At 45.0% G+C, this 18,681-nt stretch overlaps 1 protein-coding gene across 4 annotated transcripts in view; it reads right to left on the reverse strand.

Annotated features, from left to right (window-relative positions):
• Window positions 1-12,007, reverse strand: part of LOC147897838 (uncharacterized) — a 76,770-nt gene extending 64,763 nt beyond the window's left edge. For all 4 annotated transcript variants that reach the window (XM_087380715.1, XM_087380716.1, XM_087380714.1 and 1 more), the window contains exon 1: window positions 11,765-12,007. In XM_087380715.1, coding sequence (XP_087236841.1) covers window positions 11,765-11,980 — 216 coding nt within the window. In that variant the 5' untranslated portion in view covers window positions 11,981-12,007. The remainder of the gene's footprint in view (window positions 1-11,764) is intronic.
• Window positions 12,008-18,681: the final 6,674 nt, after the last annotated feature.

An 18,681-nucleotide genomic window follows, 5' to 3' on the forward strand; every position in this document is an offset into this window, starting at 1 on the left:
GGGTTTTGTCTAAGTGACAAAACTGATTTGTGATCAATCCGAAAGCTCTGGGCTGGGATGTTGGCATCGAAACTCTCTGTTCTCCAAAATTGTTGTTGTCTTCTTGGTCTTGGGACCATTGTCACTACGGAAAGTGACAATTCTAAGCTCTGATACCATTGAAAGGTCAACCGGACCCAGATCGCTTGCAGTAAACAAGCTGCAACTCTTCTAGTTAATTCGTAGTTGTAGAATTCAGATCTCAACAAGAGGAATCAATTCGCAGCACTGGTAGTCAGTTCGCACTTCAGCATAATCATCACTTGGAAGCTAGAAACTCCAAACAACGGCGGTAGAACTCAATAATTGAAGCTGGAACATAATTTACAATGAAGGAAGGGTGTGGGAGATGGAGATGGACCCAAAAATAAGGGCTGGACCCCCCAAAGGACTTTATTATTGCAATCGAATAGCTTTGTACAACTGGCTTGCAGAGAGAGCATGAGGCTCAGTACAATTCTCCCTAAACTCAGAGCTCAAGGGATCTTCTTTTATAATCTAGGTCTACCTTGTGCTTTTCCAAAAGCTAGACCTGCTTTTCTAGCCTGCAGGCTACTTTTTACAAAAGCTAGCCTTTACTACTTTTGTCCATAGAGAAAGCGCTTTCCTCCAAGTGGGCCACCTTTTATGGGCTTTTGATCCTCGTGTGCCCACCATAAAGTGGTGAAACATCGGATTCTTGGTCTTTTGCTCATGGGACCTTTTTTTTGGTATTTCCCCTTGAATTTTGGGCCGTTTTGCTCTCTTCTTGGTCCTACATAGTCAATAAACATTATCCAACAATTTAACCCATTAGTGGTTAGTCAAAAACATGCATTCTAGTTCTTGGACTAATCCTAGTCCCTTGCAGCCATCCCCACAATTCTCTTTTACCAATGCAAAGCAAAGTAAATTAAATTTATTCTAGTTAACCGAAGTCACCTTTCTTTGACCGAAGTCAATCTCATAAAGATTTCTCTTTATTTCCTGGGAGAAGCACCAAATGGTGACAGTAGCAGGTCAATGCGAGGGTATGCTCTTTCATTACCTTAAACTATACTCCTCAGATTATAAATCATGTGAAGCACATGACGGTAGCCAAAGGGATACGGGAACACTTGGCGTCCTTGTATAACAGAAGTTCTCCCATGAAGAGGGATCTCTAGAAGTTCAAATGAGAGTGTTGCATCCCGCAAAGTCGTCATCCATGCGGGAACACATCAACAAGCTCCAGGAGCTTCAGCAAGAGATTTTTTAGATAGGAAAGGAGATGAGGACATGGTCATTATATTGCTTTCCCAATTATCTTCCTAGTACTCCGCATTTTATTCGTCCTTGATCACCAGTGAAGGATGAATCCGTTGACTTGGGAGGAGTTGGTACCTATGGTACTGAAACAGGAGGAGCGTTTTCAGAGTTCTTCCCAAGATAGTAGCTCGGAGGCCTTGGTATCTGGGCAGAAGGGAAGGAACAAGAAGACAGATGCAAAAAAGGAAGCGCTCAAGGCTTCACGTACATGTAATCACTGTGGCCAAAAACGTCACTACTGGCGGAAATGTCCTCAAAGAAAAAGTGAGAACTATCGAGCGGATGGAGAAAGCTAAAGCAGATTCCGAAGCCATCACCTAGATTGTTCATGTCTTCTAACAGCACATGGTCGGATGTGCTACCAACAGACATTTTGGTTTAAGATGGAGGATTGCTTGCTTGTGTGTGGCAACGGTACCTACCGTATGGTGTAGAGATGTAGGAGTTTTATTCGAGGCAAGCTTCTAGGCAAGACCTTGAGCCACATGAGTTTTTTCCTGGCTCAAGTGGCCCTATGTATACCATTTTGTATTTGTTTGGACGTTGTGACATGGCAGACCTAGAGGGGGTTTCCTATTGTTATGCTGAACTATTGTATGATGAGCTGCTAGAAATCCGGATGGGTTGCATGATTGCTAGTGCGAGATTCTAGACACTGCATTTTTTTAATCCTACTAGAGAGCACTTGGATGCCTTGTTGTTTCTGGAGCACATGGTTCATCGATTTGGTGTCAGTCAACCAGATTGGACCTTAGACGGGGCTATATAGCTCAATGATGCAGTGACCATGTAGGAAAGAAGGTCTTACAGCAATTGTAGTATCAATTGGATCGTGATATTAATACTGGACCAGATAAGAGGAGTATGCCATGTACATGTTGCCCTTGGAGCTTGCAATTTTGGATTCCAGCAAGCGGTTCGTGCTGAGAGGGGGACTTCGTCCGATGAGTACCTGCTCTATGGAAGTCTTCGGTAGTGGTGCTTCACACAATGGATCGACATATGCTCCAGTGGCACACCCAACTTCCTGGAGATGATGCTACATCCACGATTGAGAGGGGGTCTTGAGTAAGCATCTCTTGATGTAGAGTAGGAGTGAGGACCCTTGTTGTGGGTGTGCCCGCCCCATGTGAGGTTTGTATAGCAGGGGGTTTGGCTGTGTATCTGGGTATGTGCCCCTCCCAAGGATTCTTGGAGATTCCAGCCTGTTCCAGGCATACGGAGGCTGCTCCATGGAGCTGTCATCATGCAGAGGATGCTAAGGCCTGCGTGCTGTGATTCCTAGGCTGTGCCTAGTTTGGGCCAACGCGGAGGGTCAGCGTGGCTAACCCTCTGTTGTAGACCCAACCTGTTTGGTCAGGTTCCTAGGGCTCATCACCCGGCCCCTGGGTAGGGCTGGACCGACCTGCTGGTCGGTCTCCCTTTGACAGCCTGGTCGGCCTTCGTAGTAGACCGACTAGAGGGGGGTTGGGGATACCTATATAGGCCCCCCCTTCCACCCTTGTATTCATCTCAGGTTTCACCCAGCGGTAGAGGGACTTTTCCTGAGATCCCTTGCAACCTCTCTCTGTCTCCAAGGTGCAGTTCAGTTCTTGTGGTTTGTGGTCTATCTTTTGTTGTTCAGTTTCTGCTGCACTCTCTTTTTTTTTAGTGAAACCATATATTTCTGTGTGGGAAACCCCAGAAGAGGTAAAAACCCACCATGTAGTACAAAAGTAAAAAGTTTTACAAGTAGGCCCCTTGAAAAAGCCACGCGGGTGGTGGTACAGGTCCAGTACCTATTCCTCGGCCTCGTCAGGGGGGTGGTACAGGTCCTTCACCTGCTCCTCGACCCCCACCTCCCTTAGGCACACGCGACGCTTTACAGTGGGTTCCAGTACGTGTGCAGGTCCCTCCTTCAGTTCACGAGGGTACCTTAGTAGACTCTGCTTCACCTCGAGCTGTCCTTCCTGTCTCACCTTGCACAGTCCGAGACGCTGAAGCTTCGACCTCCTCCCCAGTTGCAGCTTCTTCCTTAGATCCAGCACTGCCAGATGTTCCTCTTGAGGACGGAGAGTTTTCCGCGGCTGGGCAGACACCGGGTAGAGAGCCTTCCTCACTCCCTCCCTTGGACAGGGGGAAGGGGATAGCTTACACTGTTGATCCTCTTCCCTCACAAGGGATCCTTCGTACTCCGGTGTCTGGATTGCTCCACAGGAACTCGTTTTCAGCCTTGGCAGAGAGTTCAGATTTCCCAGAGGAGGAGTTTGTGCCCGCTACTTTTGGGGAGCCAGTGGTTGGATTTCCTATTGACAGGGCTTCTTCTTCAGGTGCCAGGATTCTTTCCCCTATTGACTTTCCTCCACTGGGTTCCTTCCCTCCTTCCTCGAGCAGGAGGTCTTCCCCTGTTGAGGGGTTTGTTTCCGCCACTAGGTCGGGTAAGGTGTTCCACTCTACATCCTCCCGTCGATGAGGATTATCAGTTGGAACATACAGGGCCTAGGTGGCGTCCCACATCGCCGCCGTAGACAGCTGATCCGGGATCAGCTTCATCCAGGTGTTACTGGGGGTCCCATTGATATATTATTTATTCAAGAGCACAAGCTGGATTATAGAGATTGTGCCAAGTCAGGCAAGTTGCTTTCAGGACATACTTTTTGGTCGCCTGCATTGGGCACTAGGGGAGGCACTTCTATTTCAGTTTCGCAGTCGGTTCTCCCCTTAGTTGTTGGGCACGGAGTCATTATCCCCTCTAGAGCTCAGTGGATTATTCTTTTGATTGGAGGGCGTAAGGTTGGCTTCCTCAACCTATATGCCTCCAACATTAGAGGGGAACGTGTCCTTATGTGGAAGACTTTGCTCTCCTGGGCCCCCATTGTGGATTCTTGGGTGATTGGAGGTGACTTTAACATGGTCGAGTTACCTTCAGACAAAAAAGGGGGTAGAGAAGGCGGACTTCACTCTTTGGAGAGAGCAGCTTGGGATGCCTTCCTTTTCCATTTCTGTGGCAGAGATACTTGGTGTGATGATGCCTTTCTTATTCAGCCACAGTCCCTCCTGTTCTCTTGGTCGAACAGGAGGCAACAGATGCCTATTCATGCACGCATTGACAGATTTTATGTAGATGACTGGGCACTAGACAGAGGTGGATCGGTATGCATTGCTGCGGGGGTTTCCACCTCAGACCATTTCCCTGTTGTTCTGGCTATCTCAGAGCCTCACTTGAGAGGCCGATCTGCCAGCATCAGGATTCCAGATGCCTTTTACACAGAGGAGGACCTTACAGAGGCAGCCCTACGGATATGGTTTGCTCATGTCCAGGGAGGGCAGCCACATCCTTCACATTTAGCCGCTGCCCTCTCTGGTATTAGCGACTTTTACTGCTCAGTTGCTTCCACCAGAAGACGAGTTATTCTCAGACGTGAGATTGGTGTTCGCCAGCAGTTAGCAGCTTTGCAGAGGGAAGAGCAGAAACGGCCTTCAGATGCTTGGATTCAAGAGCGCCTTGCTGCAGCGAGGGCTCATCTGCAGTTATTGCTTGATCAGAGAGCAGAGTATGCCTTTCATGCACAGGAGTCATTCTGGATTCAGATGGGTGGTAGAGTCAATAAACACTTTTTCTCTACTCTTGGCCCTAGACATAGTAGAGAGAGTGTATCTGAGCTTATTGACTCACATGGGGTTTTACAGACAGAGCCAGATGACGTCTTACGCATAGCTTCAGATTTCTATGCCACCCTCCTTACTGCTGATCCTGAGACACACGATATAGAGGATGCTAGACAGGCTATTTGGCAGAGTATCCCAGTGTTGGTGAATCCAGATATGCATGTTCTACTTGACGCACCTTTCACCAACACAGAGTTCAGGACTGCACTTTCAGCCCTTCACAAGGGCAAGTGCCCAGGTTTAGATGGCCTCACCCCGTCTTTTTTCATTGCATTTTGGGATATGATTGGAGACTATATTACTTCAGCCATGCAGGCCATTTGGGACTCTGGCGAGATGCCTGAATCGCTTACAGAGGGCCTCATCCACCTTATCCCAAAAGGAGGTAGCAGAAATTTATTGTCCCAATGGAGGCCTATCACACTTCTGGGGACTTGTTACAAGATTCTGGCCAAGGCTATCAGCCTCCGATTGCAGCCACTTCTCCCTGATCTTATCCACGACACTCAGACGGGATTTGTGCATGGCAGAAGTATTTTTGATAACATTTTTTCTTTCTGGGAAGCTTCAGAGTGGGCCATGCAGAGTGGCCAGAATCTTGCCATTCTACTGTTGGATTTTGAAAAAGCTTATGACAGAGTAGATTGGAGTTTTTTGGAGGGCACCCTTCTACGCTTTGGATTCACTGATGTTTGGATCAGAGGTGTTTCCTCTTTGTACAGATCAGCCCATAGCCAGGTACTTATTGGTGGGGTAAGGGGTGAGAGATTTCAGATTTCGAGATCAGTCCGTCAGGGATGCCCCCTTGCTCCTTTCCTTTTTTTATTCGTGGCCGAAGCTATGAGCATCTATGTTAGATCTCAAGCTGACATCTTTGGGATGAGACTTCCTATCAGAAGAGAAGAGGAGCTGCTTGACAGTGAGTTGGCTGATGACACAGCGATTTATTTGGATGCCTCTCCACAGACATTGACTTCTTTCAGGACAGCATTGGATTTATTTTGCTTGGCGGCAGGGGCGCAGATAAATTGGCATAAATCCAATGGCTTTTGGATCAATGATGAGGACACTCCAGTTTGGGGACTTGACATAGGGTTCACTTGGGTTCAGAGGGGTGTGCCTATCAGGTATTTGGGCTGCCAGGTCGGCTTGGGTATTTCTACCACGCAGCAGTTTGCTCCCGTGTTGGAGAGCATCAGAAGGAAGCTTCTCTTTTGGAGCTCAGCCAAGCTGGATCTTGCCTCTAGAGTTGTGGTGGTCAACCAGGTCCTCTTGGCCACGGCCTGGTTTATTTGTTCATGTTGGTGCCGTTCTAGGGACTGCATCATTCAGCTCAGAAGACCGATCAGGAACTTGCCGTTCTAGGGACTGCATCATTCAGCTCAGAAGACCGATCAGGAACTTTCTCTGGAGTGGGCTTGATGGCACAGCAGATGCCTTAGCCAGAGTGGCTTGGGAGACCCTCATCCTCCCTACACAGGATGGGGGTCTCACTATTATTGATCCAGATTTACAGTGCAGAGCCTTACTTTGCAAGATAGTGGTGCGAGGACTTATGCCAGGACAGGAACCGTGGAAGGACTTTCTTATCAGCAGCATACAGAGGTGCACACCTTCCTCAGGAGGAGACTGGATGAGCAGTGTTAGATGGATCTTCACCTCAGCACACCTCAGATCACCTTCATCCCCTCTCATGGTTGCCATTCTGAAAGCTTGGGCTAGTTTCAGAAGCTCTCTTCGGAGGATTCCTCCTTCCTCCCGGGAAGAGATTGATAGGCAGCCCATCATGTGGAACGACAGTATTTTAGATGATCGTGGCAGACCACTGGGTGCCTCACTCTACATGCAGTGGGCCAGGTGGGAGAGGGGACCTGCTTCTTCTTTGGGATCTTGGAAAGCCTTCCGTAGGCTTCCAGAGGAAACCAAGTCAAGATTGACAGGACATCTCAGAGGGAGTGCAGGGAGGATCTTGCAGATTGAGACAGCCCTTCCAGAGGCTTGGATAGACACAGATGATATGCCTCTCACTACCTCCACTTGGGCAGGTACTTTCTCGAAAGGCGGGGTTCCACTTCAGGTCTTAGCCTTCCGAGATGCATAGGAGGATGCTTTGGTTTTCAGTGTCCAGGATGGTGGCAGATTGCTCAGATCTACAGATGATATATTGCTTGAGTCTGCTTTTCAGCCTATCAGGGTCGTAGGCCTTTTGATGCAGGGATCAGATTCAGAGTGGTTCTTAGACCCTGACCCCCAGTTACTCTCCACCGGGTCTTGGAGACTTCGGCTCTATGGAGGAGTTCCCATCAGGTATTTACAGTGGGACCCCGGAGAGTGGGAGTGGATTGACGCGGGGCATCGAGAGAAGACCATCCCCTTCTTTCGTTACACGGTCAGTAATGCCAGGAGATTTCAGCTCAGTAGTAGAGGCTGGAGACCCTCCAGAGTTCCTCATTGGGAGACTTTTGGTATTACTGCGGATCAGCAGAGGTACTTCTGGAGGAGGCTCTGGAAATCCCACAGGAATAGAAAGATCACTATCTTCTTTTGGCTTTCTATTCATGGAGGGATTGCAGTGAACCTTTGGAGGTCCAGATTCGGAGCCGACCCTACTTGCCCTCGTTGCCTTTCTGCTTCGGAGTCTATTCAGCATTGCTTATGGGATTGCAGACAGGCGAGATTGATTTGGATGGGGATAGCCAGGATCTTCAGTCACTTTGCCCATTCCCCACTCTTTATGACTTGGGGCTCGGTGGCTTGGCTTTTTCTTACAGGACCTCAGGTTTTATATGAGGGACTTGACTCCTCCCGGGCCATTTCGGTTCGACGTCATCGGGTTGAGCTCTGCTCGTTGGATGTGGTTCCACACCGTCCTTTTACAGCTGTACATGCCTCTGTGGATACTTCTTGGGAGATTATAGCGAGCATAGCAGCCTGGCATATCTGGAGATCCAGATGCACAGAGGCTATGGAGGGTACTCAGGTTCATCCCTCGCACACATTGGCTAGTATCTGGACAGACATCGTACACACTCTGATGGCCGTATGGACGGGTATGCAGGGGGGCTCCCGTGCAGCCTCAGCTAGGAGGGCTTCTTTCTTCAGGGAATGGAAGGATTCTCCTTTCTTCTCTGAATCTACTACAGGGTTGAGATGGCACTTTCAGCCTCAGCCTTGGTTTCTTTCCACCTCACTCTGAGGGGTTTTTTTTTATTATCCTCATGATTTCATGATGTATTCTGCTTTGAGCTTGCTCTCGCGGGTTTTTGTTCTTACTTAATAGAAGTCCTTTTCATGGAAAAAAAAAAAGCCACGCGGGTAACCGAAAACTGGAAAAGTGAAAATAATCACAAATCACCAGGGGAGGCATCTAGTCACCACTGGGGAGGCATCTAGTCACCACTGTGAGATTATTTGCTTGCAAAAACTGTTGTAAAGGTACCACATCTCCATCAATAAAATGAAGGTATTTTTTACCCTTGTGATTCTTCTTGAGATAAGCAGGCACTCGAAATTTTTGAATCACAGAGTTAAAAACCTGCCGCAACCAGGGATGGAAAGAGTCCAAAGAAAAAGTAGACGCAGGCACCAGATTCATCATGGATGAGGGAGTAGTATCCAGTCCAAGAGAAGTATCCATATTAACAACCACAGTCTGAGTAGCTTGCTCTTGCAAATCCACAGTTGGTTCCACAAGGGCATCATGAGCTCGATCCGAAGAAGAAAGATCCACCTGTTTATGTTGCTCTGACAAATCTGTATTCTCATCACCTGCATTATGTATATCTGAAGGAGATATATCCACATGTAACTCAAAAGATTGTAATTCAGAGACCGGAGAAGGCGGGCGAGACTCCACTCCTTCAAAATGAGACTGCTGAATTGAAACAGGCGGGCGAGACTCCACTCCTTTAAAATGAGACTGCTGAATTGAAACTCTCTCTGGAGGGTTAGCAACATGAAAGGGAGGAGATACTGAGAGAGAAGCTTTCCCTTGAGGATGGACCCGTTGCCATTCCTTTTTGTGTTTATTAACTGCTGTGAGATTGAGGTAAGAGCAAGGGGCAGCACCGAGCGAAGTGGCCGAGCTGCCTACATTTATAACAGGCATTCGGGAAAGAAGCAAACTGCAAAGGAATGCGGAAAGGATGCACCATACCAAAATCAATATCCAAGCAGGAAGGTATAGGTTGCTCCATATCCCAAAGTATGCAAACACAGATATCTCTGCTCAAAACTAGGAAATCTTGCTTCGGGAGATGTAAAACCTTCCCCAACAAGGCTGCAATAGAGGAAATATGTAGGAGAAGAGGTATTGGCAATGCTTTGAAAGTAACCCAGACTGGGCAGTAATGCATGAGGTTCTTTGCCGGGTCAAAAAGAGGGTCCCATGGCATAACATAAGCAAAAAAGCCTACACCATGGACCCCTGCCTGATTTACCAAACTATACACTGTCTCCACATCAACACAGCGAGCAAAGTAGAAACCTTTGCCCAAAAAAACAAAAGAAATAATTCGATCAAGCCCAACTGCTGCAGAAGACCACGCACGCAACTGAGAAGGAGAGAGGATACGTCCCATGAAGTAGATGCAAATTCCAAATCACTGCGCTTCAGAGAGGCTCTCAATAAGCGAACCTGGAGATAGAGCCCGATTTAGTAACAGACCTGAATTGACCGTCTCTGAAACTGAGTCTTCACACAGCCGTCGAAGCAAGTCCCATTGCAAGGAAGTAGAAGAACTGTGCCCGTTATGAAGCTTAGGAGTTTTATCAGGCTGAGAAGATACAGAGAAAGAAATGTGTTTCTTTCTTGCGACAGAAGCAGGACTTGACCGAAAAACAAACGGAGCGGCGGCGGCTGGCGATGGGTTTACGGGACCAAATGGAGCTTGCGAAGTAGAAGCAGAAGGCTGCCAAGGAACATCTGAAGGTTGCGAAGTAGAAGCAGCAAGCTGCAAAGGAACGGAGGTGGTCTAGCGTGAGGCAAAGGAAGACGAAAAGGACGCAGGCAACGAAGGGGAGGAAACGTCGAGTTCCATCTCTCCCTCACACACACACACACACACACACCGTTTCCGCTGCACTCTCACAAGGACAAGAGTGCTAGAAACCCTGACTCCAAACAAAACAATGGATAATAGATATCCAATGTTCCAAATAACATATCGCTAAATCTAGAGAGCACTAATAAGAAGGAGAATGCAATCTGCTTTTCAAAGCATGTGATCCTACTTCAAAATTTCCATTAAAGACAAAGCAACATTCAACAAACATTCAGAGTTCTTCAAATTCTATATCGCGTGTGTGTATAGCATGCGAATGCTATGACTAGAAAAGGACACCAGCTGGATGTAATGAGACAAACCCCAGAGCGGTCTGGTTACCTAATATATTTACATTCCCCTATTAAAGGAAATGGGAGATAGACAAGGGGGAAACCCGTGACCTTTGCTAGAAACTAACTCCAAAGCGGGTTTACAAAATATTGGATATCCAGAGAAAAGAATATAGAAAAATCTCCAAAGAAGGGTGTCCAAACATGATGGAGAGCATGGCTGAAGGACTGAAAACCCCAGAATGCTACTGAATGTCTGGCAACATCACATTTTTCCTCAAAAGGTATGCAATACATGAATGCGACAAAGTTTGAAATGGCAATGTAGATGGCACTAAATCCTGTCATTTCAACCCGAAACAAATTCAGCCCATGGGATCCTCAGGCAAATCATCAAAGTTTTAGGTCCAAAAAGGTAGCTCGTAAGCAAACCACATTGAAAAGAGCAGTCTAGGAACAGCCAGCAGGAAGTGACAGCCAAAAGCATGGTTAAGACAGCTAGCAAGAAGAGCGCAGAACTGGTTTGTCAACTGCGGATAAGCCTGATCACTAATTAGGATTAAATTACTAGGGTTACTTATGTTATGTTTTAGGTGTCAACCATGGTTAAAGGTTTAGTTAATTTTTAACATACCTTCAAAATGTTTTTTAGGCTCCTCTACTCAATTAATTGTCTACTCATCCCCGTGTTTTACATATAGTGCACGTGGATTGGACCCTGAACACTAGTTACGCTTGTCACTATTGACCAAAACTATAATGAAAACATTAAACCAATGAGGGCTTTGTCCCAACCCGTGGGTGGCACAGGCATCGCTGACTACTTGGAGTCGTGTACATACCAAAACATCGACAAGAGGCGTTCGTATTAAAGAAGTTGTGTGTATAGTGGAGGCGAGTAGTTAACTTTTGTGCATTGCAATTTTCGTTAATTGACATTGTTTGTAGCAGTGTTCTATACGAGTTATTTGCCAAACTAAAGGAAATCCGTAAGTCCTATAAACGGATTGAATTAGTTCAGGGGATGATTGTCCAATCAAGAACGGATTAAAAATGAGGATTTTGTTTTGAAATAATAATTAGGAATTGCCCAACAACGGTAAGCGAATGATGCTACTAATCTCTACTAATCTCGTGGATACAACAAGATCTTCGTGGAGAACGCACGATTTGACAAATTCGGAAGTCGTTAGTCGCAACTCTTGAGTCGCTATCTTGAGCTTTGGAATGGAATAGGGCCTGATGTTTAATAAAGGTCATCAGCAAGCTCTGGCACTTCACGAGTCTGACGGAAGGCAAGACACCCATCTCAATTCTTCAGTTAAAGCGGCTGATTGTTTCAGCAACAACTGGCTACCAAGCTCGTAGTACAGGAATGAAATGAGCCGCATGCATGGATCACATCATACCAATCTCGTTATCGGGTTGGGAGTTCAACAACGAAGCCGACCATACCTGGCGATCATCATCGTCTAGCTTTTCTCTCGAAATGCTAAAGGAGATGGAGAAGGGGCGGTTATGGGTAGAAGAGAGATTCAAAGGTGGAGAAGAAGTAGGTGCTGCATGGAATGTAGGAGAAAAGAGGGAAGGCAATGTGTGCGACAATCTCCAAGGTGAGGAAACACGTAGAGAATGAGTCGTAACTGAGATGGGAGGATACGAGGTGTTCATGGTGGCCAATTGTAGTCACAAATTCCACTTCATATATAAGTAGTAGTGTCTTCTCATTTTGGATTGGATTTCCTATTAGGCTCTTCACACACTTGCCACCCGCCCCACCGACCACGACAGGAGCGTCTTGCCTCATGGCAAGATGTGATTAATTCATACTGCCTCCCCAAACCAAGACCCCTTGCCGAACGGCTTGGGCCGCGGGTTTCTTCTTCAAAAGAATTTTATGCAAGCTCAACTGGCTGCTGCTGGGGCTTGAACACACGACCATTCGCCACATGCTCCAGACTCTCTCCACCAACCCATGGCGGTGTGTATGCACCCCTGCTCGCCAAGGGCCTTATCATTCAAGCTTGGGCTGGTGGGGCTTTAGTGTGTAAACACCCTTAGCTAATGAGTCCCATGTAGACTTCTCGAGCCATGAGGCATAATTAAGTCGATTTTTGACTACCTTAGTATGGCAAAACTTGGCCGGCTAGCTAAGTCGAAAATCGACTAGCCAATCAGCCCCAAGCATTAATGGAGACTCTTGACTCCAAAAGTTTGTGCGGGACTCTGCAACAAGCGGTGTCTTGGGTTCAAGCCCTCAAGGCTTTATCTTGGAAACCCCATCACTCTCAATTTCAACACAACATAAGAGAGAGAGAGAGAGAGAGAGAGAGAGAGAGAGAGAGAGAGAGGATTGGATTTCCACGATTCACTATTCCAAGTTTGGATTCCAAACCCATAGAGCACTGATGCATGCCATTCTCAGAGTTGGAATAGAATTCATGTGATCCTGACCAACTGTGTGTCTTTCCTGATCTTGGACAATCATTCGAATGGGAATCATGTGTAGGTTCTTTTTCTTTACAATGCACTTGGTTCAATGTGAGGGTCGATGTCTCTTACTAGTTCATTTGTGCAAAGTGTGTGTGTTGTGATTCTTGTAATTTTGTAACATACCTTCATTCCAAAAACAATAAATGGGGACATGTCTAAACATAATCAAAAAGGTCAAGAAGGACCTGAAAAACATATATTGGATCTTTTTCCTATTTTCATTTATGGGTATATATATACCATGTCTACCTTATAGGACTTTAAGATCATTGTTACCTTGGAAAAAGGATTAGTAAATGTTTGAATTTTGATGATGAATGTTTGCATCTATCTAGTTATAGTTTGATGTTAGAAAATTGATCAAATGAATCTAATTCCAAAGATGAGAAGTGTATGGTTGCAAGGAAGAAACGATGATCAAGGTTGTGATAAGTTCAAAGAGAGTGCTAAATGGACTTTTGCTACTATCACTACTTGATCTTGGGGTGCAGGTACATGGGGATGAACGAAGATGTACTAATGAATGCCTAACAAAAGTATTATGACATGAAGTCTATTCTATGATACTACTCATGAGTAAAACTTGTGAATAAATGATCTGATCATGATGTATTCAGCATAAGTTGATTCCCTTGTGCGCTTTCTCATTTGTAAGGAGATATTCACAGTTGAGGTGTTTGAGACCTAGTCTTGGGAGAGAGAGTGCTTTGAGGATATTGCGAGTATTTATGGAATTGGTTGGTCACCAACATCTACATTACTATACAGATAAGTACCTTTGGGAATGACTTGATTCATGTACATGCATTGTCATTTGATTGTCGATTTACATAATGCATTAATTTGGTTACCAAGTGTTCAAAAAGTACATTGAATTCATGGTTGCACGGTTGGCTATGGATTAAGACAAAGAGAAAGAAGAAATCGGTATGTTTTCCTTCTTGAAGCATGATAGCCCTCTTAAACCTTAGAGGTTGATTTGACTAAAGCTTTTGGGATCCCCAAAAAGGCCTCAAGGTGATGAAAATTTTGGTTAACCTAGCTATGCATTTAATATTTCACTTGCTTTTAGTCTTAGCCTTTGGTTGGACTTAGAAAGGCATTGCGCCATGTTAGCATAGAGCTAGAGTTGGAATGAATCATTTTCTCATTGCTAAATGACAAAGAATCTCAAGGTAAGTGAAGATTAGTTGTTCTTTGGATAAGAGGAGTTAATAGCATGAAACATGTGGATTTTAGTACTAATGAGATTTGGATTTCAATACTAATGAGATTTGGATTTTGTACTAACTTGTAGAGGAGTCTTTGGAATCACTATCACACTCAAGGGCCTTTTGTGTTTTTGTTTTGTAGGAGTTCTTATCATATAACACTTTGTGAAAAGACACTAGTTCTTTTGTACAGATGTGGGTTTTGTACTCAGCTAAGGTGGGGATTTCTTGGTCGATTACATTTTGGTATCAGAGCCTAGGTTACAAACAAGGAAGAGAGATAAAAAATGGAAACTAAGTGATTCAAGAGGGCATTGATTGATTTGCCCCATTCTTGAAAATTTTCTAGAAAAAAATCTACTTTTGTTCTTGTGGAAAGAACATTGAGCTTTAAGAAATAGAACAAGAACATGAGTTTTATGATTACAGTATATACATAAGCATATAGTGGAAATGTGGGATCAAGCTATACCTATGATAGATAGCTAGAGATTAGCTATCCATAAGGTCAAGTAACTTGGAGAATAGTTACCCATAAGATCCTCAACTTGAAGCGTAAAAGGTGACCTAATGAATTTAAGTAAAACATAGCACGTGAATTGGAAAAGCCCTATGTATAGGGGCACGGGGTCTTGGGAGTAAGGGACCACTTGGTTGATCACAAGGGATTTTATAAAAAGAAGCGTTGTGGGTTAATTAAGGTCGATCATTATGAAGACATTCATAGTAGGGGGATAAGAGTCAGAAGCATCTAAGAAGTGTGCAAATCATACAAATATTAAATCCTTATTAAATCCATCTAATTTCCTCTCATGAAAGTATAAATATTCAACTTATGCAAAATTACCTCAAACAAAAACAAATTTACGTTGTCTTGAGTGACCCCTCTTCTTGAAGCTTTACCCCCGACATGTGATCATGGTTGTAAATGAAAGTCTAAGTGTGATGTTTTCACTAGTTGTCCATTTTTCTTGAGAATACAAAGTTTGGTTAAGTTTCATTGATTAAAAGAGATTCTCATTCCTTGCATCCCTTGAGGAGGTACTAGAAAGATGAGGACATTTTCATTGATTAAAAGAGATTCTCATTCCCTGCATCCCTTGAGGAGATACTAGAAAGATGAGGACATTTTCATTTCTAAGAAGCGAAGATTCTAACATATCTTAGTTCCAAAACCAATAAATTGTGACATGCCTAAACATAATGGGAAAAGACTTGAAAATAATTAATTGTGGACTTTTTCAATTTTCATGTATGGGTATATATTTACCATGTCTACCTTTTAGGACTTTGAGCTTATTGTTTCTTTGGAAAAATCATTAGTAAATAGGTAAACTTTGATGATGATTGTTTTCATAGGTAGGATACATGATCTTATCATAGGTAATGGCACATAAGCACCTTGAAAATGACTTGCTTCATTTGCATATTCTCATGCATCGTCATTTGATGTTGATTTGCATGATGCATTGATTTGTCTACCAAGTATTCAAAAGTACATTGAATTCATGATTGCATGGTTAGCAATACGTTTTATGGACAAAGAACCCTATGCATGAAGTGCGTGAACGAGTTTGATTCACTTTTTCCCATGTTTATTTGTATAGCTAGTTGGTTCCATGTATTGTAAATTATTATGGTAGAAGAGGTGACTATTGGAGATGTAATACGATTAATTGGGAGGCATCAAGTGACCTAGACGGGAGATTTTGCATTGGTTCCTCATTGTTGGAAAAGATCCCACAAACATGCCACTGTTGGTTGCTTCTTGCTAATCCAAGAGAACACTCCTGAACCAAGTGAGAAACAATATCCAGAAACTGACTTTCTAGAATCACAATCTCCCGCCCAATCTGAGTCACAGTAACCCGCCAAGGTCTTCCCTGCTCTGTAGGTAATGCCATACTCCAGTGTACCTTTCACGTACTTTAGCACACGCATCCCTGCTTTCCAATGGTTCTCTCGAGGTTGATTTGAGAACCTACTAAGTACACCAACTGCAAAGCTGATATCAGGTCTAGTGTTGCACAGAAAAATGAGACTCCCCACAAGTTTCCTGTACTCCTTGATGTCGACAAGTGGTGATGCATCCTCCACTGAGAGCTTACCATTCACCTCCATGGGAGAGACCACGTCCTTACACTCGGTCATATCGAATGCCTTCAAGATCTCGCGAGCATATCTCTGCTGAGAGATGAAAATCCTGCCAGGTTTTTGCCAAACCTCAATGCCGAGGCAAAAGTGCATGAGCCCCAAATCTGTCATTTCAAACTCGGAACTCAACGACTCCCTCAACTGTTGCAGCATCTTCTCATGATCTCCTGTGATGATCAAGTCATCCACGTAAAGGACTATTACCACATACTTGCCATCCTGCTTACAAACATACAGGTTAGCATCAGAAGCACTTTTTGAGAAACCAATAGATATGAGAAAGCTATCAATCCGTTGGTACCATGCCCTTGGGGCCTGTTTCAGCCCGTACAATGCCTTCTTTAGTTTGCAAACCTTGTTCTCTGAATTGGGCACCTCAAATCCTGGTGGCTGGAACACATATACCTCCTCCTTGAGATGTCCATTCAAGAACGCAGATTTCACGTCCATTTGAAACACCGGCCACTGCTTATGAGCAGCCAAGGCAAGTACCACCCGAATAGTTGTCATCCTTGCTGTAGGAGCAAAGGAATCCTCAAAATCAAAGCCTTCAACTTGAGAGTATCCTTGTGCAACAAGCCTAGCCTTGTACTTTTCCAAAGATCCATCAGATTTGTACTTGGCCTTCCATACCCATTTGGTACCAATGATCTTCCTTTTTTCTGGACGATCAACCAATTCCCAAGTCTGATTCTTCATGATGCTGTCATACTCCTCTTGCATGGCAGCTTTCCAATTTGGATCGTCCATTGCCTCATCCAAATTCGTAGGCTCTTGAACTTTCATAATCTCAGCCATCAAGGCCATATTGACTATGTGTTCAGAAGCCCTTTTCTGCTCCTCTATCCTCTTTGATCGTCGAAGTCCATCTGCAGATGACTCCGCCAAGTCTGGAACCGGATTCTTCTCATCAAAGAGCTGCCTTGCCCACTTTGGAAGTGGCTTACCTTGTGGAGCCAAGGCATGTTGTGGTGTTGGTGGAGTCTGTTCCTCGAAGTACTCCTCCTCATTCTGCAACTCTGCTTTAGATACGGGCACAAGGTGAGTTACTTTTACGGCTGATGATAAAGTGGAAGGGCATACCTCCTCCTCCACTGTATGTGGCTGTTCCCAAAACACCACATCACGACTGACCACGATCTTCTTTGCCTCTGGATCATATAGCCGGTACGCCTTTGACTCCTGGCTATAGCCCATGAAGATACACTTTCTGCTCTTTGGATCTAATTTCTTTCTGGTGCTATCTGGAACATGAACAAAGCACTCACATCCAAATGTTCTGAAATGAGAAGCGGAAGGCTTTTTACCTGAGTAGGCCTCCAAAGGTGTTTTGCCCATCAAGGCCTTTGTGAAGCTTCGATTGACGATGTACGTGCGAAGCTTCTTTACCTTCAGCCTGCTTTCGTTTTCCACCATCTTTTGCCACTGTTTGAATTTTCCAAGAGCTTCAGCCTTATCTCGTAAAAAATACACCCACATGTATCTACTGTAGTCGTCGACGATAAGCATATAGTAGTTACATCCCCCCAAAGCTTGAGTCGGAGCTTTCCCACTGAGATCAGCATGAACCAATTCTAGAGGAGCCTTTGCCCGATAGCCGCTCTCATGTGAAAAAGCCTTCCTTTGTTGCTTGCCCATCATACAAGCTTCACAAGGTTCCTGCACCTTTGAGAGTGCAGGCAAGTGTGCAACCATCCCTGTTTTCTGCATTTCCAAAAGAATAGGATAACTAAGATGACCAAATCTTTCATGCCATACCTTACTGATGCCCACTCCTGAAGAGACTGTTAGTGCCGTCAGCTCGTACAGATTGTTCTTCCTTACTGCCTTGCCGACCACCTTGCCCGCTGCATTAAGGATTTCTGCTCCGGTCCTCTTGAAACGCACCTCCAAGTTGCGATCAGTTATCGCAGCAACCGAAAGCAAGTTCTTCTTTAGCTGAGGAACTAGTAATACATCAGAAAGCTCTTTAGTTTCACCCTCTTGAATGGAAAGAGAGATAGTACCTGTACCTTCCACAGGGCATTTTGCATTATTACCGACCGTCACGTTCATGGGCTCTTGTAGAGGCTTGAAAGAGCTATACCAGTCCTTCTTTCTGGTCATGTGACGGGACGCTCCACTATCAAGGAGCCACGAATCATTCGTTGTTGAAACTTCTGTTGAGGAGCATATTTCTTCAATTGCAACCCATAGCTCCAACTCAGTTTCAACTGTGTTGGCAGATTCCTTGCCTTTCGAAGAAGACTGTGTAGTGCCATTCTTTTCGTCCTGCTGCTTCTTTCTGCAATCCTTGATCATGTGACCGCTTTTGTTGCAGTAGTGGCACTTACCTGAAAACTTCTTCTTCTTACCATTCTTCTTCTCTCCACCCTTCCCTTTGGATGTGGTTGAGAATGCTGCATCACTTCCGCCATCGCGGGTCTTCATTCGCATCTCCTCCTCTAGAAGCATCGCGCTGAACTCTTCAAAAGTGAGGGGTGGATTTCTTACCTGCGTGTTGAGTGTCGTGAC

This window comes from Dipteris shenzhenensis, chromosome 10 (genome assembly GCF_047967505.1).
Source record: "Dipteris shenzhenensis isolate YYH24624 ecotype China chromosome 10, Dip_SZ_1.0, whole genome shotgun sequence".
Taxonomy (NCBI): domain Eukaryota; kingdom Viridiplantae; phylum Streptophyta; class Polypodiopsida; order Gleicheniales; family Dipteridaceae; genus Dipteris; species Dipteris shenzhenensis.